The 25024-nt window shown below is 43.2% G+C and overlaps 1 protein-coding gene across 1 annotated transcript in view; it reads left to right on the top strand.

Annotated features, from left to right (window-relative positions):
• SF3B3 (splicing factor 3b subunit 3) overlaps window positions 1-23225 on the top strand; it is a 38971-nt gene extending 15746 nt beyond the window's left edge. The window contains exons 11-26 of the mRNA XM_069549544.1: window positions 1338-1410; window positions 7216-7367; window positions 7671-7826; window positions 8564-8719; window positions 9257-9400; window positions 11529-11651; window positions 12352-12506; window positions 16878-17052; window positions 17717-17922; window positions 18021-18177; window positions 19189-19314; window positions 19735-19947; window positions 20511-20609; window positions 21404-21547; window positions 22149-22253; window positions 22627-23225. Coding sequence (XP_069405645.1) covers window positions 1338-1410; window positions 7216-7367; window positions 7671-7826; window positions 8564-8719; window positions 9257-9400; window positions 11529-11651; window positions 12352-12506; window positions 16878-17052; window positions 17717-17922; window positions 18021-18177; window positions 19189-19314; window positions 19735-19947; window positions 20511-20609; window positions 21404-21547; window positions 22149-22253; window positions 22627-22767 — 2325 coding nt within the window. The 3' untranslated portion in view covers window positions 22768-23225. The remainder of the gene's footprint in view (window positions 1-1337; window positions 1411-7215; window positions 7368-7670; window positions 7827-8563; window positions 8720-9256; window positions 9401-11528; window positions 11652-12351; window positions 12507-16877; window positions 17053-17716; window positions 17923-18020; window positions 18178-19188; window positions 19315-19734; window positions 19948-20510; window positions 20610-21403; window positions 21548-22148; window positions 22254-22626) is intronic.
• Window positions 23226-25024: the final 1799 nt, after the last annotated feature.

Below are 25024 nucleotides of genomic sequence, written 5' to 3'. Positions count from 1 at the left end.
TTTGACTGCCTGAATATTCATCAAGTCACCAAAATTTCAGTGACTTGAACCTAATTTAGACCAATAGTTCTTGATAAGTTACTTGCTCCTCATTGGATCCCAGTGATCATCTGGTGAAAGTAAGCACTCAAACACAAAAAAATGTACACATGCGTTAACACTGTGTGCATGGTGTTGGGAGAGAAAGAGCCTGATGGAGAATCGTTGGTTTTGAGTCCTCTGCTGCCTCCTAATTTTTTCTAATTCTATTTTTTAAAATCTGTTATGCAAAAAATATTTTTTTAATTGCTGGACATTGCTTTCTTCCTGTGTATGTTTGTTGAATCTTGTTCAGCTAGATTATGGTCTCAGTTGAGCAGTCACTGTCAGATAGTGTAGCGTACATGACATTGAGATTTTATTGATCGTGAAGTTTCCCAAGATTCTCCTGTACCATGATCAGGTACTCTTGCTACCATTACCTGGATAAACCAACAAAAGGATAAACTAAAATGCCTTTCATATGTATTCTTGAGTCCTTCCTGTAAAATGTAGCTCACTGTTCAATTGCACAATATGATAGGCTGTCTTGCTTTTTATCTCTAGGTCATTTTAAAATATTTAATAAAATTTTTATCTTAGGTGGTCTTAGATTTACAGAAAAATTGCAAGGATATTATAGACAGTTAATGTTTAGTCCACACCTTGTTTTCTCCTCTGGATCATTTTGAGTTTATCTTACATATTTTATTTATTCTCATTTGAAAGTCTATATGACATTCAGAGGAGTCTTGACTGTGACATTAAGGGGCATAAAAATCAAGTAGGAAGGACAAAACAGTTCCTCAGATTACTTTCAGATAAGTGTCCTAAGCGGTGATGATTGTGATTCCTGAGAACTTACAGGAGGGAGAGATGACTGCCAGCTCAGAAAATAGGGAAGATTTTTTTCCTAAAGGATGTGGTATTTGAATTGTTTGGTGAAGAGATGTGGAATTTCGCCTTAAGGGAGCAAAGGAAAGGAAAGGATGCTAATTGAGATGGACTGTTTCATTCCCACATGCTTGCTTTTTGTGGAGGATGCAGGCATGTTATCCTCAAAAGGAAGCATTTGGCCTTGGCTGCAGCAGCTATCCTAGATGTCCCATCACTGCTTGCTGAAGGCAGTGTTGGGAATCGACAGTACCTCTAGCCGTTTGGTTCTTAATCTTCTGTTTGACTAGCTGGTTCCAGTGTTTTAATCCAGTGTACACTGTGAGCACTGCTATATTATGGGGACTGTATTATCTAGTGTGATTATAAACAAGGAGCTGCGTTTCACGCTCAGTGGGTCTGTGGTTTCTCTCCCTTCCTATCAGGTATCAGAAATGGCTGTCTCAGAGCTACCCGGCAACCCCAATGCTGTCTGGACAGTGCGTCGGCACATTGAAGGTAAGCGGCCCTTTCCCAGAGTGAGGGTCCAGGTGCCACTGACAGTAGACGCTTAAGAGGCTGCATTCATAATACTTCTATGTCATTTCATATACTAGAAACTTTTTTTTGACTCAACACCATGTTTTTGGGGCTCCCAATCACAATGCTTTCACGTACTACATTTTGTACACATGGGTAAGAGGCACACAGGGTGGCTGTTCATGCTCAGTGCATACACACTTCAGTATCATAGACAGAGCTGGCATATGTCGGTTCTTTGACTATATTTATCATTAAGGTAGTCTTTCCATATGTGTTAGAGGTATGTAGAAGGAAAAGTTTTTGCTTCTTCTACAATGTTTTCTCCTGTTGTATTGAAATCACAGTGAAATTGAAGGTATTCTGGATATTAAGAGGCTTGTTACTGTTCTGTTCAGTAGGTGTAGTAGTTGTGTTTAAGGGAAGTGGAGGTTGATTGAAGCAGAATTTTAGGGTGAATGGAAAAGGAGGGATGGAAGAAAGAGGAAGTCTGAGCTCCTGAATAAAAATGGTCACCTCATCCTAAAACTTTGAAAGTTATGTGAAAATGCATATTAATGCAATAGCAGAAAAGTCCTGTGACAATGGAATTTCAGTCCCTTAGAAATAAAACTCAGTTCTCATTTTCCCTTTGATTCTTTGGGGTTGTAGGTCATTTCTATTCCTAGACCTCATTTTCCTCTTGTTCCCTCAGGAATGTGAAACTGGCCAGAATACAAAGCTTTTTCAAGAAAACAGCTGGAAATCTTCCTGCTTTTTAGATGTTTTGGTTGTATGGAACCAGTTTAAGGGAGCTGGGAAATGTGTAGGAGGGAAACCTCTTTCTATTAATAGAATACAGAGTGAATTTTATCTTCATGTGGGCATTGGAACCCTATCTGAGTAGAAAGAAAAAAGTGAATAGGAAATCAGTAGGTTCATTTTAGCTGAGAAGGTATTTATTGGATGATTGGTTTTAAAAGATTTCCCCAGTTTTGGTATTGTCTTCATAAAGTGGTCATAAACTGGTCAGTATTGGTGTTCACCTTTAGCTTGGGGGCTGGTTGATACGAAGGCTCTTGAAAATTGCCTCAGTTCAGTTCAGTTCAGTCGCTCAGTCCTGTCCAGCTCTTTGCGACCCCATGAATCGCAGCACGCCAGGCCTCCTGTTTGAATTAGAAAGAGCCTTTGTGATAAAACCTAGTGTGCTCCTTTTTTTGGTCTGTTTTTTGTTTTAACTTATTAAACTTTATTGTAAAATCGATCTAGATTTGCAGGAAAGTTACTCTTCATTTTTTTGAAGAAGGCTGAAAATCGCAGTTGTTGACTGTCTCAAGATAGAGCACATAGGTAATAGAGACTGAAAGCTTTCTCTCTCGAATCTCAACCCAGTGTCCATTTGACTGAGTGAGTCTGGGTCATGTTGGTTTCCTAGGACAAGTTCAGTATTCTCATCCTGCTGCCTTGTAATTAAGATAGGATTCTATTCTCAGAGCATGTGTCATCTAAAAAAGAAGTATACAAAACTAAGGTGTGTTCTGATATGATGAAAGGCACGTGTGTGTTGCCAGGCGGGGTTAGAGGAGAGGGAAGAGGCATGTGTTTGAGAATCAGGAAAGGCTTTGGGGGTGATGTTTGATAAGTTAGTGATAAGTGGTATATTGTAGCTAAAATGTTTTCTCCTCTAAATACCAAAATCTAGGAAATTATTTAATCCTGATAAATTTTACTCTTTAGTAACTATAATTTGGGTTTTCACCCATAAAAGAGGTCAAGTTCTCGGTTCATTCTCTTTCCAGATTTCCTAAGTTACTGTTCCACCTGTCCACACATGTGGACGTGGCATGCAGTCTTCCAGGCAACTACTAACCTTGGCTGGTACTTGGTGATGCACACTACCAATACCAAGCCTTTTTTTCTCTTCCACAGGTGGCTGGTGAAGGTGCTGATCACCACAGGTGTGTACCTATCGCTAGGGTCTACCGTGGGGTCTGAGAGTTCCCCCAGGGAGAGGGAGTTGTGCAGAATTCTGAGGCTGCCCTGATAGCATCTCTCAGAGGGAAACTTTGCAGTTTGCTGTCCATGTGCACTATGGTAGTGCACCCCCATCTGCCAGTGTGTTAAACAGTCTGAGTTAGGAGTCACTTTCTCCCACAGAATGTAGAACACAGGATTAATTTGCTTCCCATTAAGCCGAAAGGGCCTATAGCTAGAAAATCTTAACTTCATACTCTGCCTTGATGTTTCTATATGTTCCATTTGTAACTGAAAGAGTGGGCCCTGGAGCAAGCCCCCGCTTTTTTCTTTTGAGTCTAGTGAGGCCTGTGCTGAGGCAAGACAAATACTGAGGAGTTTGAATATGGAGTGAGAATGAGATATTGAAGGCCTCGGGCATCTCGGTGGTCACTCAGTCTTCCTCTTGGAGTGGGCTTTGTTGAGCCTGAGATACTAGGGCAAGAGAATGAAGGGCACATCCCCTCTTGTGTGGGCTGCTTCTGCAGTGCTGAGACAGAAGTCCCGCTTACCTGAGACAGATGCAGTCTCATACTCTAGTAGATTCTTCAGTGAGATAGGAACTAAGAATGTTTCATATGAAACTTGAAACCTCAGGAAGAAGGCAGCATAGACTTCATAGTTCATTGGCGTGTGCCTTGACTGAATCTTTATTTTGTTCTCAAGTCCAACTTTTAACCTAAAACCTGCCTAGGACCCAATAGCTGCTATCTGCTTCTGGTTCTCCTGGTCATAGAATGGAAAGGGTAGACATCTCAGTGTGCTTAATATTCATAGGGAAGTGGATATTTGCAGCTTTCAGATAGCAGTCATTGCTCTGCTGCCTGCTGAACTGCCCAGCAAACATAAGACCTAGACCACCGAGCATCTCTTTATTTTTATACCTGAGCAGTCTGGGGCCTTGAGTCAGAGGGGGGAAGATAAGGACGCAGGCTGCTGCTTTTCGTCACTCCCTTCAGTCTCTGCATGTAGGTTAAAAATGTGTGGTTTCTTTTCTGGAGACCCTCCTCCTTTGACTGAAGGAAGAAGCTGAAATCCTGCCCAGTTTTAGCCCTTTATTGTTTGGCTTGAATTTGCTCTGGCATAGCTTTTGAGATAGAGGGTTTCAGTGTTGAGAACGTGGGAAAGGACACCATTTATATAATGTTAAAATTAAGCAATTCCTGTTAACTTTTACACCAGAGATTTCTGGTTTAAAAATAGAGCTGGAGTAAAGCTTTCAAGTTTGGTGTTGCTTAGAGACTGATGGTGGTTTTATTGTAAGCTGTTAAGACATCCACTTCAAGGATGGCCTGTCTGTGCTCAGTATTTTAAGATGATGAACAGTACAGTTTTACAGAGCAATTTTATAAGATGTCCCCAGGCATGTGAAATAATCTAAAACCAGTTATCTGCTTGTCCAGTGTTACTTCATGTGATTTGGAAATTGAACCATTCCTCTGGATTCCTGGTATAGCCATTAAGATTATACCCATTGGGAAAGATCTTTGATTCTTGCCTTTCAGCCACTCATTCAGTGCACACATGTTATTAATTGAAGCAAAAGTTTTACAGGACAGTACTCAACCCTTAATAAATTATAAATTATATTTATTTCTATATATTTATATTTTAAAATGCTGATTGCCATCTACTAGATTGATTTTCAGTTCAGTTCAGTTCAGTCGCTTAGTCGTGTCTGACTCTTTGCGACCCCATGAATCACAGCACGCCAGGCCTCCCTGTCCATCACCAACTCCCAGAGTTCACTCAAACTCATGTCCATCGAATCGGTGATGCCATCCAGCCATCTCATCCTTTCTTGTCCCCTTTTCCTCCTGCCCCCAATCCCTCCCAGCATCAGGGTCTTTTCCAATGAGTCAACTCTTCGGCATGAGGTGGCTAAAGTATTGGAGTTTCAGCTTCAGCATCAGTCCTTCCAGTGAACACCCAGGACTGATCTCCTTTAGGATGGACTGGTTGGATCTCCTTCCAGTCCAAGGGACTCTCAAGAGTTTTCTCCAACACCACAGTTCGAAAGCGTCAATTCTGGAACCGTGAACTTCCAGATATTCAAGCTGATTTTAGAAAAGGCAGAGGAACCAGAGATCAAATTGCCAACATCCGCTGGATCATCGAAAAAGCAAGAGAGTTCCAGGAAAACATCTATTTCTGCTTTATTGACTATGCCAAAGCCTTTGACTGTGTAGATCACAATACACTGTGGAAAATTCTTCAAGTGTTGGGGATATCAGACCACCTGACCTGCCTCTTGAGAAACCTATATGCAGGTCAGGAAGCAACAGTTAGACCTGGACATGGAACAACAGACTGGTTCCAAATAGGAAAAGGAGTACGTCAAGGCTGTATATTGTCACCCTGCTTATTTAACTTATATGCAGAGTACATCATGAGATTGATTTTACATCCTGCTAATTCAGAATGCTACTATAGGTCACACCAGAAATACTGGGTTGGTCAAAAGTTTGTTTAGATTTTTCTGTAAGATATTACTGAAAAACCTGAATGAATTTTTTTGGCCAACCTAATTTATTTGCATCTGGCCCCTTTCGTAAAGAGCACTATTCTCCTGAACTTACTGAGTAATCGTAGTTAAGCAGAACCACCTTTGGAGCAATCAGAATCCAAACTGTGTCCTTGATGTGAGTAGGATGGACCAGGCTTATGGTATTGGGCTCTGACAAGGGCTCCAGCAAGTTTTCACTGCTTGCCACCCCAGTCTACTACCTTGCCTACTTGGCATTCTGTCCCTCGCTTGCCTGTTTTCTATGTGAAGGGGGCAGGAAGAGGGAAATTGACCAGAAAATTAAAATGTTGGAAAATTTCAATTCATCTTTCAAAAAAATGAATGTACATTTATTCAGCATTTATCAAGCTTTATGCCAAACATTGTTCTAGATATGGGAGACACACACAGAAACTGTTTTATGTTATGGGGTGGAATGTGTAGGAAATAGCTTTTAACTATGGGATGTACATGAGAAACTTTTGGGGTTGCTTATATGCCTCTGACCTCTTTTCAAAACTGATTGGTATTTATTTATCCAAATACATTTTATTAAATGGAAAGCAGATTCTATTTGGATTGCGTGTGACCACTGAACCATTAGGATTTTAAATATGAAATGCTAGAGAGGTCAAGGGCTGACAATATAAGCTACCTCCCCCCACCACTGCTCCTCTTCCTGGTTATCCAGTGTTCTTACATCATTCCTATTGGGGCATCCTAGGATTCTCAGTTTCCAACTCCATATCCTAGAATGACTTAGTCTCATGGAGACTAAAATAGTCACTGTTTTTTGTTCATTAGGTCTTATATGTTCCTATCTAAGATTCTTTAAGAAAAAGAGGGAGCCCTTTTTTGGTTATAGGGAGTATTTGTTAATGGATTGTGACTGGCATCTGAAAGAAGCTCTACCTTCAATATATATTTAATTGAATACAAAGAAATTCTGAATACAAAAATATTGTAGTATTTAAAATTTCCTGTTACTTGGTCCTCTTGCATTTTTCTAGCAAAGTTCTCGGGAAAATATTAATTTTGCAAGGTATTAGATGAGGGCATGTGTATTGTATTAACTGTTCAGCCATTTAAGGAAGCAAAGTGTATCTGTAGGCTGTTACGACCGTTAATCATCTTTTGGATCATCCTACGCTGTTTGCCACATGAGTGTGATGACTCCGCATAGAAGTGCCTTGGAAGGCTTCTGAAGAGAGTGCTTAGTGTGTCTCATTTGGGTTTGTAGCTAATGAATTCTTAGCTAACCAACTTCTTTCTTCTCTGCTTTTCAGATGAGTTTGATGCCTACATCATTGTGTCCTTCGTGAATGCCACACTGGTGTTGTCCATCGGAGAGACTGTAGAAGAAGTGACGGACTCCGGGTTTCTGGGCACCACCCCTACCTTGTCCTGCTCCTTGCTAGGAGATGATGCCTTGGTGCAGGTGCGGATGCTCGGGGAGCCACTCACCTGCTTCCCGTACTTCGTCCTTTCTCTGACTTCATTGTGGTGTTGGTTGCTGGCTTCACATTAATGAGCTTTGAACTTCTTTGAAATCAATGCTGCGAAACATGAACTTTTTTGAAGTAAACTTTGCCTGGGACCCCTGAACTCTTTTTGTCATGGACCCAACTGGTGCTTCAAATGCAGTGCCTCCAGATCTGACAGATCCCATGGTATGAGGGTCATGCTTGTGATCACTAATCACTAAATGGCTAAAGGCAGGGTTTTCTCTTACTGTCTCTAGGTGTATCCTGATGGGATTCGGCACATCCGAGCAGACAAGCGAGTCAATGAGTGGAAGACTCCTGGGAAGAAGACGATTGTGAAATGTGCAGTCAACCAGCGACAAGTGGTGATCGCCCTCACAGGAGGAGAGCTGGTCTATTTTGAAATGGACCCCGTATGTTATTCTACCGCTCACTGTGGGACTTAGTGTAGGGTTCAGAGGTGAAGACGGGAGCTGCAGTCCAGGTGTCTAGATTACATATTCACAAGACAGAGCAATGAGGAGGGAAGGTCCCTTACTAGGAGTTGGAGGGGATACATTTTCATGTCTTTAATTCTTAAACTGGAGTTATGAAATGCCGTCTTAGCAATGAAATGCTTTTTCTGACCTTCACACTATTTTCCACCAGATATTTGCTATGTGTTTAATTTCTGCAATCTGATTCAGTTTCAGAAAATTTTGTTTTACTTTTATATATGGAAGGATAGGTATATTTAATTATACTCTCAAGAAATCTCTGGATGTGACCAACTTTATAGTGTAACTGTACCTATGATTGAAATGTTTTGTCTCTACCTGCCATATTTGAATTCTGTTTCACCTGTGAGTCTTTTTATGAACAGATAAACAGTGATATATTTTCATTTCCTAAAAGTTAGGTTGGCTTAGGAAATTTGGTGCATTATGCTTGTCAAAGGTCTCTTTATTATCTTGTCAGTAATTTTGCTTGCCATTAGCCTGTAGAGTTCAGTCTTGGAAACTCAAGTTGAGAAATTTTTGCTCGTCGATGATAGTAAGAGTGAGAGGAAGCAAAAAAGAACTTATTTAGCAAGCCCCCTTTCTTCTCCAGGCTCAGGAGTTGGGGACGGGGTGGCGTGGTCTGTGACCTCTCCCTGTCTTCAATCCTGTAGTCGGGACAGTTGAACGAGTACACGGAGCGGAAGGAGATGTCGGCGGATGTGGTGTGCATGAGCCTGGCCAATGTGCCCCCTGGGGAGCAGCGGTCTCGCTTCCTGGCTGTGGGGCTGGTGGACAACACTGTCAGGATCATCTCCTTGGACCCCTCAGTGAGTGTCACCCTCAATTTCAAGGATCTTCCAGTTGGAACCTGAGCACCCGGCCCATTCTTGATGTCCCTCTCTGAGATCAGCTGGGCTGGGCCCTGAATCTAGACTTCTGCTGCTTCTGATTATTGTAGCAGCACACCTCATGAATCGCCTGCAGTGCTTTAAAAGGACTGATCCAAGACTACTAAATGTGTCTTTGGCTTAAGTCCTGATTCCCTTTTTTAGTTTAAACGAACGAAAACAAAATCCAAGACTGTGTTTACAGAAAAGAGCCTTAGATGACTCTAAAGAGGTACCCTTTGCTTGTTTAGTTTTACCATTCTCCACTTCTACAAAAAAGAGAAAGCCCAATCCTCTCCAGAGCTTGTTTTAAGGTTTAGTTCTCTAGTGACCCCGTACCTGTTGAGAACTCATTCTTCAGGTTTTCCATGTCCATGAAAAAGAGCTGTTCTTCACTTCTAAGAATTAGATTTTTCTGGGAAGGTTTTTTTCCAGAGTTGGTCACTTGCCGTATTCTGTTTTCTCTTTCCACTTTAGGACTGTTTACAGCCTTTGAGCATGCAGGCTCTCCCGGCCCAGCCCGAGTCCTTGTGTATTGTGGAAATGGGTGGGACCGAGAAGCAGGATGAGCTGGGGGAGAGAGGCTCTATTGGCTTCTTGTACCTGAATATTGGACTCCAGGTAAGAGGTCTAGAAACTCACACTCCTGGGGTCAGGGCGTCTTTTCTTCATGGCTGCTTTGTTTAATGCAGGTGTTTTCTGTGCCTGTGTTTTAGTTACCCGCCTTATGAGAAGGGATCAGTTTTGCTCTCTGTTCCACTTGTTTTAGCTCTAATTTAGAAGAAATCAGGGCTGGAAAAAAGTATTTTCTAGAGTCTGATAAAACTGCTTAGCAGTGACTGTTTTGGGACAGAGCTATATTGCCTCTGGTTTCCACAGTTTGCAGTTGTGAGACTGTAATCCAGTTGTCCCTCAGTGTCCTTGGGGTTGGTTCCAGGATCTCTCTTGGATACCAAAATCAGAAGATACTCAAGTCCCTTATATAAGATGGCATAATGTTTGTATTTTTTCGTAACCTTTAATTAAATCATCTCTAGATTACTTAATTGCCTAATACAAGGTAAATGCTGTATAAATAGTTGCTGTACATGTGCAGCCAATTCAAGTTTAGTTTTTTGGCATTTTCTGCTTTTGTTCCCCCTGAAATATTTTTGATCTGTGGTTGGTTGAATTGTGGATTCGAAATCCAAGGATACAGAGGGCCTCACAGTTCATGATGGGCTCCGTTAGCAGTAAAGGGCTCCTCGGTGTTCCCTGTTGTCAAAGCACCTAGGCTCTTCATGGCATGAAAGGCAGGAACCCAAGAATCAGAGAGTATCAGGGGTTTTGACCATATCCTTTTTTTTTTTTGCCTAGCCCAGGAGACTGTTTGGTTTTTAATTTTACTTCCTAATTTAGAAATTCTCAAACATGCCCAGGAGTTAGACTAACGAAATGCACCTCCATGCACCCATCACCAGTTACCAGCATTTTGCCTTTCCCTTCTCTTTAAGGCAGATCCAATTTAGTGTCATCTATAAGGGCTTGAGAACGTAGCTATAACAGAGGAGTGCGTGTGTGTGTGTTTTGAAGCTCTAATATTATGGTTAACAGAATGTAAGTTCCTTAGTATCATCTGATACCCCCATATTCTCATTTTCTCCCTTTTTTATCCTGTTCTGGAAAAAGTTTTTACTTTTGGTTCTACTCAGAATGCATAAAACTGTCCAGTTTTTATCTGCTTAATCTTCTCACATTATTTTATTTCATTATTTATTTGACTGTGTCAGGCCTTAGTTGAAGCATGTGGGATCTTGTTCCCTGATCAGGGATTGAAACCGGGCCCCCTGCGTCAGGAGCACAGTCTCAGCCACTGGACCACCAGGAAGCCCTCACATTTCTTTTAATAACTGTCTCAACTTGTTAAAAAGAAACCAGATCATTGTTCTTGGGGACCTTCCTACTTCCCATCCTGTGCCTGTGCTGGCCTCCCAGAAAATCACAGCGCGATTCTTCCTCATCCCCAGGGCGGAGCGTGTGTTCCTGATTCTGGATGGTGCATCCAGTTTACTGCCTCTGCTGTGGGGGCTGCATCACAGCCTTCAAACCTGAGTTCTTGGATAAACACTTCACTTTTCCCCCTTTGTTCACTATTTTTAGAGTAAGAGGTTGGTGCCATCGCAGTCTCCAGTGAAGACTGCTGAAATGTTTTTTATTTTAATTTTAGATAACATTTGCAGGTTTTTATATTTACATCAGACTATCACAGTCTTTCTTTTAGAAGCTAAGTTGCCACAATATAGAAAAGTGGGAATTTTCCTTCTGAAGTTGCCTCCTTTGTCCATTTAACAGGTGCCTACTATCTTTGGGGGCTTCCTCCTAGCACAAGAAAGTGCTCCACACACATCTAGAACATTTTTGCTTCAGACTGGAATAAGGCATTTCTCTCAGGAATCTTTTATTTTTTTAAGGGAAGTGGTATTTAGAGACCACAATAGGCATGGGTATGTTAAACTGTACATGTATCTTAAAATTGTAAAGGGTCTAACATAAAGGGTAAAAAATTTTAAGGATATACGGTAAAAGGAAACTGCTTTTCACTTAGTAAATGCTCAGTAACTATTTGAGTGAGTGGTTTAGGAAAATGAATGAATGGCTGGCTGATGACTATATATTTAAACCACCCAGTCATTTTCTTCCAACTGAAATAGGGTAGCTAAAGAAGCTTCCATTTTGGGTAGGCCTTAACCACCTCTCTCATTTTTATTAGAATGGTGTGTTGCTGAGAACTGTCCTGGACCCTGTCACTGGGGACTTGTCTGACACCCGCACTAGGTACCTGGGGTCCCGTCCTGTGAAACTGTTTCGTGTCCGGATGCAAGGCCAGGAGGCAGTAAGTAATGAAAGGGGCAGAATGTGTGTGTGGATGTTAGTGGCATCAGCTGAGCCCTGTGGTGTAAATCTTGCTGTCAGTAATTCACCAGTGTTGTAGTTAGTTAGTTGGACATTAGCTTTACCCTAATTCGGTTCCTTCATGCAGGAAATCTTGAGTCCTTTAACCTAGAGCTTCTTAACTGAGGTTCCGTGGCACTGCCATGATCAGGTTATAGGTGAGTTAGAATAGTGATCCCTTCAGCCCTGCGGCTGAGCAAATGGAGTGAGAATTAGCTGGAAACCTCCCGAGTAGGATACCACTGCCTAGAAGGAGTGTGAAAGAGGCCAGCAAACACTGTGTTCTTTGTGGTTAAGAACATCGGTATTGCTGAGTGACCTGCTGGTTCTTAACTTGTTACTGCAGTTGAATCCTTGCAGCTCTCCAGCTCTGTGTTAGAATTCTCACTTTACACACATGGAGCCCGGGGCTCGGAGATTGAGTGATTGCTGTGTCATCTGGCTAGTAGCCAGCACTTTTAGCAAATACCAAGCTGTACTAACTCTTCTCTAGACCTCTTTTTCTTAAGGTAGCCTTTTAGGTTTCTAAAATTCCTTGGGATATTTCACACGCTGAAATCTGGGGACAGGGTAATTGGGTTAGTATACCATGTGTGTTTGGGCTTTTCCCCAGCTTATTGGAGCTGTTTTTCTTTCCTCAGGTGCTGGCCATGTCAAGCCGCTCATGGTTGAGCTATTCTTACCAGTCTCGTTTCCATCTCACGCCCCTGTCTTATGAGACCCTGGAGTTTGCCTCTGGCTTCGCCTCTGAACAGTGCCCTGAGGGCATTGTGGCCATCTCCACCAATACCCTGAGGTGAGAGGCCCACCGCTGAAGCCCCGTGAGAGGCTGGCAGAGAGCCGACTCTGCCCTGGGACTGGTGTTTGGTAATTGAGACCTTCATTGGCTCAGGATTTGAGTACCTGGTAGCCACGTTTCGGCGTGTGGAGTTTCAGCTTCTCTTAAGACTTTGGGGCCGTGTTTTCCCATTTGGCAATGTAGTTCATTCTCTGAGATGTACGATTCTTGTTTTCCAGGGCCATGCTGTTGAATCAGTGTTATAGCAGGCGTTGTTGGGTCACTGATTGTCTTTTCTCACTCTGTCTTGCATTTGCAGTGTTATATATTAAGCTCAAAATTAATTTAGACCTTTTGCTGGTTGACAGATTATTTATACTGATCACATTGGGGTGAGCACTGTCTGTATTGCAAAATGGAAGATAACCTAGTCAGTTTTGACTTTGTCAAATTTTGGTGGTTGGTTTTGTTTTCTTTTTTAACTCTTTAATGTGGTTTACCAGTGTCATTCACATGTTGTAGTTACAACTGTTGGTTGTTTACGATGGAACTCTGGCCTCTTGGTGTATGAATCACTTATTACTTAGTTAGGTGAACTCCCAGATTTGTTTGCAGAAGCTTTCAGGAACTTCATCTTCACCGTTCTCTCTGTTTTTAAGCTTCAGCATCTTTGGGTACCTTTTTCTCCAGCAGAATTGTTCTCCCTGCACACTTCCATATGTCCCTTCCTGGTTTGTTATCTCTGCACTTGTTCTTGGAATGCTTCTCACACACATCTCTGCCTGTTAAGTCTTAGCCTCATCTATGGGTTCTTTAGTTGTTTTATTGACATGTGCGATCTCCTGGATTCCTATCAATTTTGACAGTGCCGTAGATTTTCAAACTTTTTCTTTTAGAGCAGCAGATTTTCCCCCCAGAACAAAATCAGGGAAGGCTGCTGTGTGCTGTGTGTCTTGCATGTGAAACATGTAAGCAGAATTCTTGGGAACACAGTTTAAATACCACTGGTCGTCGTACTTACTCTCAGAACCACTCACTTCCACCGTTGACTATTGTCAGTAATGCTGCTGTGAACACTCCTGTACAAGGGTCTGTTTGTGTATTTTCTTTTGCTAGTAACTCTTAACTTTTTGAGAAACTGCTATGCTGCTTTCCCAAGTGGCTGCACCATTTTACATTTTCATCAGTGAGGTATATTGGATTATTATTATATATATTGGTCTTTTTATTATTGAATTATAAGAGTTCTGTTATTCTGTATACAGTTGTCTTATGAGATAACATGATTTGCAGATATTTTCTTTTTTTTTTTTTCTTGCAGAATGACAGTCTTTACTGTTTAGCAGTTGATTTTTTTTTTTTTTAACTCACACATGTTGGTAAGTTCAGTTCAATTCAGTCGCTCAGTCGTGCCTGACTCTTTGCAATCCCATGAACCAGAGCACGTCAGGCCTCCCTGTGCATCACCAACTACCAGAGGTTACCCAAACTCATGTCCATTGAGTCAGTGATGCCATCCAACCATCTCATCCTCTGTCGTCCCCTTCTCCTCTTGCCGTCAATCTTTCCCAGCATCAGGGTCTTTTCAAATGAGTCAGCTCTTCGTGTCAGGTGGCCAAAGTACTGGAGTTTCAGCTTCAGCATCAGTCCTTCCAGTGAACATCCAGGACTGATCTCCTTTAGGATGGACTGGTTGGATCTCCTTCCCAGTCCAAGGGACTCTCAAGAGTCTTCTCCAACATCACAGTTCAAAAGCATCATTTGTTTGGTGCTCAGCTTTCTTAATAGTCCAATTCTCACATCCATACATGACCACTGGAAAAACCATAGCTTTGACTAGATGGACCTTTGTTGGCAAAGTAATGTCTGCTTTTTAATATGCTGTCTAGGTTGGTCATAACTTTCCTTCCAAGGAATAAGTGTCTTTTAATTTCATGGCTGCAGTCACCATCTGCAGTGATTTGGGAGCCCCCCAAAATCAACCACTGTTTCCCCATCTATTTGCCATGAAGTGATGGGACCAGATGCCATGATCTTTGTTTTCTGAATGTTGAGCTTTAAGCCAACTCTTTCACTCTCTTCTTTCACTTTCATCAAGAGGCTCTTTAATTCTTCTTCACTTTCTGCCATAAGGGTGGTGTCATCTGCATATCTGAGGTTATTGATATTTTCTCCTAGCAATCTTGATTCCAGCTTGTGCTTCCTCCAGCCCAGTGTTTCTCATGATGTACTTTGCATAGAAGTTAAATAAGCAGGGTGACAATATACAGCCTTGACATACTCTTTTTCCTATTTGGAACCAGTCTGTTCCATGTCCAGGTCTAACTGTTGCTTCCTGACCTGCATATAGGTTTCTCAAGAGGCAGGTCAGGTGGTCTGGTATTCCCATCTCCTTCAGAATTTTCCACAGTGTATTGTGATTCACACAGTCAAAGGCTTTGGTATAGTCAATAAAGCAGAAATAGATGTTTTTCTGGAACTCTCTTGCTTTTGTGGTGATCCAGCGAATGTTGGCAATTTGATCTCTGGTTCCTCTGCCTTTTCTAAAACCAGTTTGTTGAACATCTGGAAATTCACAGTTCACGTATTACTGAAGCCTGGCTTGGAGAATTTTGAGCATTACTTTACTAGCGTGTGAGATGAGTGCAATTGTGTGGTAGTTTGAGCATTCTTTGGCATTGCCTTTCTTTGGGATTGGAAGGAAAACTGACCTTTTCCAGTCCTGTGGCCACTGCTGAATTTTCCAAATTTGCTGACATAGTGAGTGCAGCACTTTCACAGCATCATCTTTCAGGATTTGAAATAGCTGAGCTGGAATTCCATCACCTCCACTAGCTTTGTTCGTAGTGATGCTTTCTAAGGCCCGCTTGACTTCACATTCCAAGATGTCTGGCTCTAGTGTGATCATCTGGGTCGTGAAGATCTTTTTTGTACAGTTCTTCTGTGTATTCTTGACACCTCTTCTTAATATCTTCTGCTTCTGTTAGAACGAAATGTTCCCTTGGTATCTCTAATTTTCTTGAAGAGATCTCTAGTCTTTCCTATTCTGTTGTTTTCCTCTATTTCTTTGCCCTGATCACTGAGGAAGGCTTTCTTATCTCTCCTTGCTATTCTTTGGAACTCTGCATTCAAATGGGTATATCTTTCCTTGGAACTCTGCATCCAGATGGGTATATCTATCCTTTTCTCCTTTGCGTTTTGCTTCTCTTCTTTTCACAGCTATTTGCAAAGCCTCCTCAGACAGCCATTTTGCTTTTTTGCATTTGTTTTTCTTGGGGATAGTGTTGATCCCTGCCTCCTCTATAGTGTCACGAACCTTCTTCCATAGTTCATCAGGCACTCTGTCTATCAGATCTAGTCTCTTAAATCTATTTCTCACTTCCACTGTATAATCATAAGGGATTTGATTGAGGTCATAGCTGAATGGTCTAGTGGTTTTCCGCACTTTCTTCAATTTAAGTCTGAATTTGGTAAAGTATTTGATTTATGTCTTCAAAGAAATGAACCTTGCTCATTACCCCCTCATAGTATTTTGGGTATTTATGGGAGTGGAATGTTGTTTAGTTGCTAAGTCATGTCCAACTCTTTTGTGACCCCATGGACTATAGCCTCCCAGACTCCTGTCCATGGGATTTCCCAGGCAGAATACTAGAGTGGGTTGTCATTTCCTTCTCCAGGGAGTCTTCCTGACCACAGGGTTCAAACCCATGTCTTCTGCATTGGTAGGTGGGTTCTTTACCACTGACCCACCAGATAAGCTCTGGAATGTTGTTAATCGTCGTCTTTTAGAAAGTGTTATGGTTTTTGTAATGTACTCTTTTTGAATGATTCTTAATTAGCTGTTTTTTCTTTCAGCACTTTGAAGAGTCTGTATTTTTAAGAGCATCTGGGTTCTGCTTGTTTTGCACATAATTTGACTTATGAACATTTCTTTCTGCTTGACAAAGGTTGTAGATCTCATAGTTGCCATGTCTTTCTGCATTGTGTGGGTTTCCTAAAGCCTAGGTGATTTTCGTTCAGGATGACATTCACTTTATTCTATGGAACACTGTCACACAAACATCACATATGTTCGGGTAACTGCAGTGCAAGAAGAGATTTTAACTTTTCACTGTCGCTTTATCATTGGAGGCATAAAACAAATCTTTGAGGGTTCTAATGGAAATTTTACTGGGGGAAACCAGAATCACTGTGAGCAGTGATGGCTGTTGCTGAAGTAAAGGCCCTTCCCAGATCTTCTGTCTCCTGTGCACAATCTTCTAGATGAGAAGGGTATTGTGTCATGTTCCCCAATGCTGATATTAGGGCTGTGACTGCTTACTGACCCTTTTAACACCAGTTTCTTGGTCCTGGGTGGGTGACCTATTAACTCCTTGCCTTTTGCCATAGGATTTTGGCATTGGAAAAGCTGGGTGCTGTCTTCAATCAAGTAGCCTTTCCACTGCAGTACACACCCAGGAAATTCGTCATCCACCCTGAAAGTAACAACCTTATCATCATCGAGACTGACCACAATGCCTACACTGAGGCCACTAAAGCTCAGAGGAAGCAGCAGATGGCAGAGGTAATGCAGTTAACCTTCAGCGTTCAGTAAAAAGGCAGTCTTGTGAAATCGTGTTTAAGCGTCTGTGTAATTGATGTCTAATGTTCTATTTAAAGATCCAGAGTCTTTTCAGGTCCTTCAAACAGAGCCCTTTGCCACAGTCCTTTGTGTTTTAGGGGCTTTCTTGTGACTTAGGACTAAAACATTAAGCTGGATTTATTCAGTATTGAGCTACCTCTCTGGAACAGTTCTTCTGTCCTGGAACTTCCAAAATAGCTTATGTTATATCTTTCTGGATTTGGGCCCAAAGAAGACAGCTTTTGTATTCCTCACAACACCATCTCCTTCCAGAAGTTATTTCCCAGCAAGGAACAAATAGCCCCCACTATGTAAAACTGTATCTGGCCCAGGAGAGAGGAAGCAATCAGTCCTCATCTTCATGTTTCTCAGGCCTTCACCACGGCTGATGATTTTCGGTTCCCCTTAGTGATCTTTTCCTCTTCCCCTTGTTTGTACACCTCTCCCTTTCATCTTCATTTTGGGGAATAATGATTTTGGGGGACAGACTTTGCTGCTTTGTGTATTGTGAACACCCCTTGAGGTGTTCTTATTTGTCCACTTGTCCACTTCCCACCCAGCACCCGCCTCTGAACGCACCAACTCTTCCTTGGTTCTTTGGATTTAGGAAATGGTAGAAGCAGCAGGGGAGGATGAGCGAGAGCTGGCCGCAGAGATGGCAGCAGCATTCCTCAACGAAAACCTCCCCGAGTCCATTTTTGGGGCTCCTAAGGCCGGCAATGGGCAGTGGGCCTCTGTGATCCGAGTGATGAATCCTATTCAGGGGAACACATTGGATCTTGTCCAGCTGGAACAGAATGAAGCCGCTTTTAGGTAAGGGGCCCTGACCATGCAGCATTTTAAAGACTGGAATGGGAATTCTCTGGGCTGTGCCTAATGCCTGACTCCTGATTCTTTCTTTGAAAATGCAGCGTGGCTGTGTGCAGGTTCTCCAACACTGGCGATGACTGGTATGTGCTGGTGGGCGTAGCCAAAGACCTGATACTGAACCCCCGATCTGTCGCTGGGGGCTTTGTCTATACCTACAAGCTCGTGAACAACGGGGAAAAACTGGAGTTTTTGCACAAGGTGGGAACCAGACAGTGGCTTTCCTGGATCTTAAGTCCTACTTGTTGTTTAGTCTCTAAGTTGTGTCCAACTCCTGCGACCCCACAGATTGTAGCCCACCAGGCTTCTCTGTCCCTGGGTTTTTCCAGGCAAGTATACTGGGGTAGGTGGTCATTTCCTTTTCCAGGGGATCTTTCCAACCAAAAGATTGACCGTGTTTCCACATTGGCAGGCAGACTCTTTACCACTGAGCTACCTGAGAAGCCCCTAAGTCCTTTAGACTTAACCAGCTTTGTATCAGTCGTGGGCACATCGAAAATGCTCCAGTGAAGCTCCACTGCCTGCTGGTCCCACTGCTGGGCTTGTGTGCTAACACCTTCTAAGAGGAACAGGTGCATAATGAATGAGCCCTGTATTTTCGTGTCTTACTAAGTAGGCAGCCATTTGTGACCAAAATTCAGCAGTTCTACAGAATTAAGGTCATGCTATGTACTTTTTTTTTTCCTCAAGGAATTCTTAATCTCTCTTCTACACTGACAGCACATGAAAGTGATTTCTCTTGGCCTTCCACAAGGGGCATGTTACTATAGGAAATAACAATTTCACAGAGCCGCCTTTGTGCTAAAGTCACTGTGTCTCCTTTACAGCCAAGATGTGACTTGTCTCTAGCAGTGCTTTCCCATCCCTCCACACGCCCCAGTCACTTCTCTGATACTAAGGCTTCACTTTCAGTTAATGGTGCCACCTCAGTTAGCATCGGCCCTGGGGCAGTGTTCATCAGGTACTGGGACTTTTTCTCACCTGTGGCATTCGTTGATCCACTTGCCGAAATGGAGTGTTTCTGATCTGTTTACCCGAACACCTGGTTTCCTAGGGACTGTTGGTTATATGTGTGGGTTTATCTTCTCTGATGAGCAGAAGATGGTCACTCATTGTTTGTCTTCTCACAGATGCCTGTAAAAGTCATTTGGGGTTGAGGGAGTGTGGCTGTATGTGTTGAAAACAGCTGCATCACCTTGTTTCCTCTCACAGACTCCAGTGGAAGAGGTCCCTGCTGCTATTGCCCCGTTTCAAGGGAGAGTATTGATTGGTGTGGGAAAACTTTTGCGAGTCTATGACCTCGGAAAGAAGAAGTTACTCCGCAAGTGTGAGAACAAGGTAACTGCACTGGTGGAGGGTCCAGATCCAGCTTGTGAGGAAGGAGACCCAGGCAGGGTGGTGGACAGCAGCTGTTGGAATCGTGTCTTTATCCGGACCGTCTTTGTCTTCCTGGGCTAACTAACGGTTAGGCTTTTGAGAAGGAGAAGCGTAGGTAGGTTTGTTGATTTCTTTACTTCAAGAGCCAGATTTCTATCCTGCTTGTGTCTGTAAGGAGTTTAACTGACAATTAAGCATATTTTCCCACCACGTTAAAACCAGTTAGCTCTTTTCCCCACCTTCTAGGAATTCCTTGCTGATGGCTATTCTTTGGTGTGTGCCATTCTTTAGACCCTGTGTATGCTACAGTCAGGCTAACCTGGACTTTCCCTGTTGATTCTGCACCCCATGGTTATACCTTGCTGTCCTTGTGTTTCCCAGCATATCGCCAACTACATCTCTGGGATCCAGACAATTGGACACAGGGTGATTGTATCTGATGTCCAAGAAAGTTTCATCTGGGTTCGCTACAAGCGTAACGAGAACCAGCTCATCATCTTTGCTGATGATACCTACCCCCGATGGGTGACCACAGCTAGTCTCCTCGACTATGATACTGTGGCTGGGGCAGACAAGTTTGGCAACATTTGTGTGGTAAGTTGATGTTTACTTGGGTTATAGTGATGTATGAAAAAAATGGCCCAATTTGTGGTAATACTGTAATCTAACTTGGAAAGCAAAAATGGGTGTAAAACTCATTTAGCTTCCTCGGCCCCCATCCTGCTGTTCACCGCCTTCTTCCCCATGCCAAACGACTTAATAATGATAGATTTAGTTTGAGCCGAGGACTAATATGCTCACTCTTTGCCAGAATTTGGGGTTATCCTTGTATTTTATTTTTTAATTGGAAGAAGAGTGCTTTACAGTGTTGTGTTGGTTTCTGCCATACAAACAAATCACAATGATTATACATATTGTCTTCTCCCTCTTAGGCTTCTCTCCTCACCCTTGGCTTATCTTTTAAAGCCCAGTCTGGATTTTCTTGAATAGCTCTTGAGTTTCTCCCTTACTGGACACCAGAACAGGTGCTGGCTCAGGTCTGCCAAATGCAGTGCCCCAAGGTTCGCTTGCAGGGACCCTGGGGCAGACGTGCTGCTTGGTGACCAAGGTTAGTAAGTGCAGAGCCCAGCTCTGTGATTTGTGTCTCTTCATTTTAGGTGCGGCTCCCACCCAATACCAATGATGAAGTGGACGAGGATCCCACTGGAAACAAAGCCCTGTGGGACCGGGGCTTGCTCAACGGAGCCTCTCAGAAGGTAGGCTTGCAGAAGCGGCCCCCAGGAAGGGCATCAGCCTGCACAGTCCATTCGTCAGGACCTTCACCAAGGACGCATTTCTTTAGTGTTACATCCACAGTGCACATGACTGTGTGCATGGTGGCTTTGACACAAGATAACCAAGTTACTATCCCGTTTTTATGATAGAACAAATATTTCTGAGACATTTTAGCATTGTAAATTTTTTCGGTGTATAGTGGGTTCCTTGGAAAGGATGGTTACACAGGTTCACTCAGGATAGTAACCAGCTTTTCTCTGCAGTATGTCCTGGGCTTTCCTCTTCTGTAGATATTTTCTTTTGTAGCTCTGAACTTTAAAAAAGATCCGTTTTACTTTAGAAGGCAAGCCTATAGATTGCAGTTTTTTAAACTTTCCTTGTTTCTTCCTTTTTTGCAAACTTGATATTTAACAAAAATGTTTTTCAGTTATAAATCAGAAATTCTCTACCTTCAGCATGTTTGTGAAGGTATTAAACTCTATGCTAAGAACATTTCAAAGTATGTTTGCTGCTGCTACTGCTGCTGAGTCGCTTCAGTCGTGTCCGACTCTGTGCGACCCCATAGATGGCAGCCCACCAGGCTCTTCCATCCATGGGATTTTCCAGGCAAGAGTACTGGAGTGGGGTGTTCTCCGTCAAAGTATGTTTAAATTTTAATAATTTATGAATTTATGAAGGTGGTGAAATCTGCCCTTTGGAAGTGGCGTTTGCTCTTGGGAATCTAGAACAGTCTCCTGAGGGCACACATAGTGACTGGTCTGGTTTTGACTTGCAGGCAGAAGTGATAATGAACTATCACGTGGGCGAGACAGTGCTTTCCTTACAGAAGACCACACTGATCCCTGGAGGCTCAGAATCGCTTGTCTACACCACCTTGTCAGGAGGCATTGGCATCCTTGTCCCATTCACATCCCATGAGGTAACATCTTCCACACTCCTCTGGCTTTTCATTCCTCGGGTTGTTCCTTAGTGTTACATCGGCCTAAGAGGGCAGTCCAGTTTGTGTCCATATGCAGCTAGGAGTGTTGTGGAAGTTTTGTAAGTTAACAGGAGTATCTGGGAGAAAGAAATCTTGACTTTTTCCCTTGGGGAAAGCCATTGATGTTTATACCATGCCAGGGTTTGCTTCCGTTTTCTGATGTGACTATAGGGTAGTCAGGGGTTGAAGCCCCAGAGCCACACCAGATGGGGTGGTGTGGACTGGGTACTTAATGCTTCCTAGGGTCAGCTCTGGGATTGGCTAAATTTGGTTTATGTGGTTGTAGCCAAGGAAGATGGGATTAGGAATCTGACTTCACAAACCAATCTTTGCATGTGGTGTTTTCTCTCATATTCTGCAAATACAAAGGGGTTTTCCTTTAGGTTTTAGCTGTCTTGATGTAGTAGGAAACCTGTGGTCATGAGGAACAGTTACTTCACATCTGCTTGGGTGTTAAAAACCAGTGGCCCGTCTGTTCACTGTGCTTTTGGAAACCGTGGACTAGTGGTTGAAATCCTTTTTCTTTTGTTTTTTCCACCAGGACCATGACTTCTTCCAGCATGTGGAAATGCACCTCCGGTCCGAGCACCCCCCTCTCTGTGGGCGAGACCACCTCAGCTTTCGCTCCTACTATTTCCCTGTTAAGGTAGGGCTCTCTTGGAAACTCGGCTTGGAAAGGGGGTTCTCAGCCCATTTAATCAGTCTTGTCTTTGGGCCTCCGACCCTTAAAAATCGGCAGAGTCTTTAATAAAGGAGCATTGAGGGGATGGATTTATGGAGGCAGTAATGGGGGAGGAATAGTTAGTGATATTCAGAGACCTCTTCCCTCAGGACAGAGCACAGCCAGAGAAGAGCTTCCACCCGGTTTTGCCCAGTCAGTTGTGAATAGTGTTCCTGGCTCTGTAACTGGAGTTCAGATGTCTGAAGGAGGAAGACCTTTCCTGGGAGTTGCTTTTGCACATGCCATTTTCTTTGGGCATCTCACCTTTTTCTTCCTCTCTCGTCTTTCCATGTCTCAGAATGTGATTGATGGAGATCTCTGTGAACAGTTCAACTCCATGGAGCCCAACAAACAAAAGAATGTCTCTGAAGAACTGGACCGAACCCCACCCGAGGTGTCCAAGAAGCTTGAGGATATCCGGACTCGCTATGCCTTCTGAGCTCCTCCTTTTCCTGTGGGGCTTATCAGAGACTTTATTTCCCTCACCACGTGGCTGTGAATCTCTGTGACAGAAGGGTGGTGATAATTAATACTTTGTAATGTTAAAGCTCTTAGCTCTTCCCATCCACTCTTTTCCTGGAGTGACAGATTTCCCCTAAAATTGGCACTGAGATTTGCTACACTTCTCCTTGCCTGGTACATAATCCATTGCCCCCAGGTTCTGGTGTGGAATACAGTGTCCCTTTTCCCAAAGCTTTCTTGCATTGATAATTTTGGCTATCCTGCCTACTTTTGTACACACCTTTAATTTTTAACTGGTTTACCTGTAAATACAGTTTTGTATGATGTTGTCTTTGTGGGGCTTAGCTGAGGTGGGGACCAGGTTGGTTATAGTACAGCTCTGGAGTTCTGCCACTTTGGAACCTAACCAGGAATACAAACCTAGCTTTTGAGGTGGCTGGTGTCCGTGTGTCTTTTCTGAGGTGAGAATTTAGGTGGAAGATGGAGCCTGAGTTGGAAAACAGTATCCTGCTTCCGACCAACTTGGACTTCTGCCGCCCTGTGGCCTCGGCCTCCCTGCTCTGTGCCGCTGTTTGGACTTCTCTAGTCTTTGCTGCGTTGCGGATGAAGCGTGGACTCGAATGATAATCATATTGTTGTCCATACCTCTTCCCATTGGATAGTGAGGAAGGGCGGCTGATGCCTTCCATTTTGCCTCCCTTCTGCTTTGAGGCCGTAGAGTGAAGGATTTGGTCTGAATTCCAGCTGCCTCATCTCTTGGTAGATGCTCCTTTTACTTCCACAGTTCTTGAAATAATCATTTGCCCTCTGTCTACTGGGAAGGATCAGTAAGTACAGAAGAACCTGCCCTTGGGAATAAAGTCAGTACATGTAGTCACTTTTAAAAGAAAGGCACATGGGTAATGGGCTGGAGAGGGGCTGTCTTCAACATAGCTCCAGAAGGCCCTCAGGATGCGGAGTTGTGGCTGGAAGTGACCCAAACTCAAATGTTCCAGCTCACACTTAAGAATTCCGCTGTCAAGCCTTGCCCCTGTCAAGCTGTGTGGGAAGCCTTAACATCCCAGGCAGTCCCTTAACTTCACTGAGGCCCAAGTCACATTCTTTCCGAGTGCTTCACAGAGTAACACGCTTCTGTGTATGTGTGTTCAGTACTTCGATGGGACAGATCTGGCAGACACGGATGAGCGTCAGGAGTGAATGTGGTTTGATAGAATCTTTGACCTCCAACAGCTGACATTCCACAGTGCAAGAGTGTTCCTGATGCCAACTCTGGAACTGTGTATCTCTTCAGTCATGGCTTGATACGAGATTGGTCAGTAGAGACCTCATTTTGCCAGGTATTGAATCCCTAATGGACACATTTCTTTCTCACTTACAGCTCATGGGTATGCTTAGTAGACCGTACTTTGGAATTACATTTGCATAGCCTGATTCCAGGGCTCATTTCCCCAGGGCCCGCACTCATTCCATGTCTCCTGTCAGACTAAGTGGCACTGATGTGCAGTAGTATGGGAAACGGCATGGATGTTTGAGCAATAGCTCCTTGTTTCCAGCCTCTCTCCTTCTCTTCCTACAATAGTAGGCAGTTATGTAAGAAAGGAAATTTTTTTTTTCTCCCAAACTTTAAACCCCTTATTTTGTATTGGCATAGCCAGTTAACAATGATAGTTTCAGGTGAATAGCAAAGGGACTTAACCATACATATTTATGTCTCCATTGTCCTCCAAACTCGCCTCCCATCCAGGCTGGCACATAACTGAACAGTGTTCCAAGGAAAGGGAAACGATAGAATCAGGAATTCCCATTCTTTTGTTGTTCTGGGGGTGGTAATTCCCTTTGCTATTCACCTGAAACTATCATTGTTAACTGGCTATACTAAGTTAACAATGATAGGATCAGGAGTTACCACCCTTTTGTTCTGACTTCCCCGGTGGCTCAGACAGTAAAGCGTCTGCCTACAACACAGGAGACCTGGGTTCGATCCCTGGGTTGGGAAGATCTCCTGGAGAAGGAAATGGCAACCCTCTCCAGTATTCTTGCCTGGAAAATCCCATGGACGGAGGAACCAGGTAGGCTACAGTCCATGGGGTCACAAAGTCAGACACGACTGAGCGACATTTACTTTTACTTGTTGTTCTGACCATGTAGACAGCGGTTTATTGGTCCAGCCCAGGGGAGGGAGAAACCACGTATTCTTAGGGACGCTGCAGGCTATGCAAGACAACAGGGGGATT

The sequence above is a fragment of the Ovis canadensis genome, chromosome 14 (assembly GCF_042477335.2).
Source record: "Ovis canadensis isolate MfBH-ARS-UI-01 breed Bighorn chromosome 14, ARS-UI_OviCan_v2, whole genome shotgun sequence".
In the NCBI taxonomy this organism is placed as follows: domain Eukaryota; kingdom Metazoa; phylum Chordata; class Mammalia; order Artiodactyla; family Bovidae; genus Ovis; species Ovis canadensis.
Note: the sequence above shows the minus strand (reverse complement) of the source record. Positions and strands in the feature narration are given on the sequence as shown.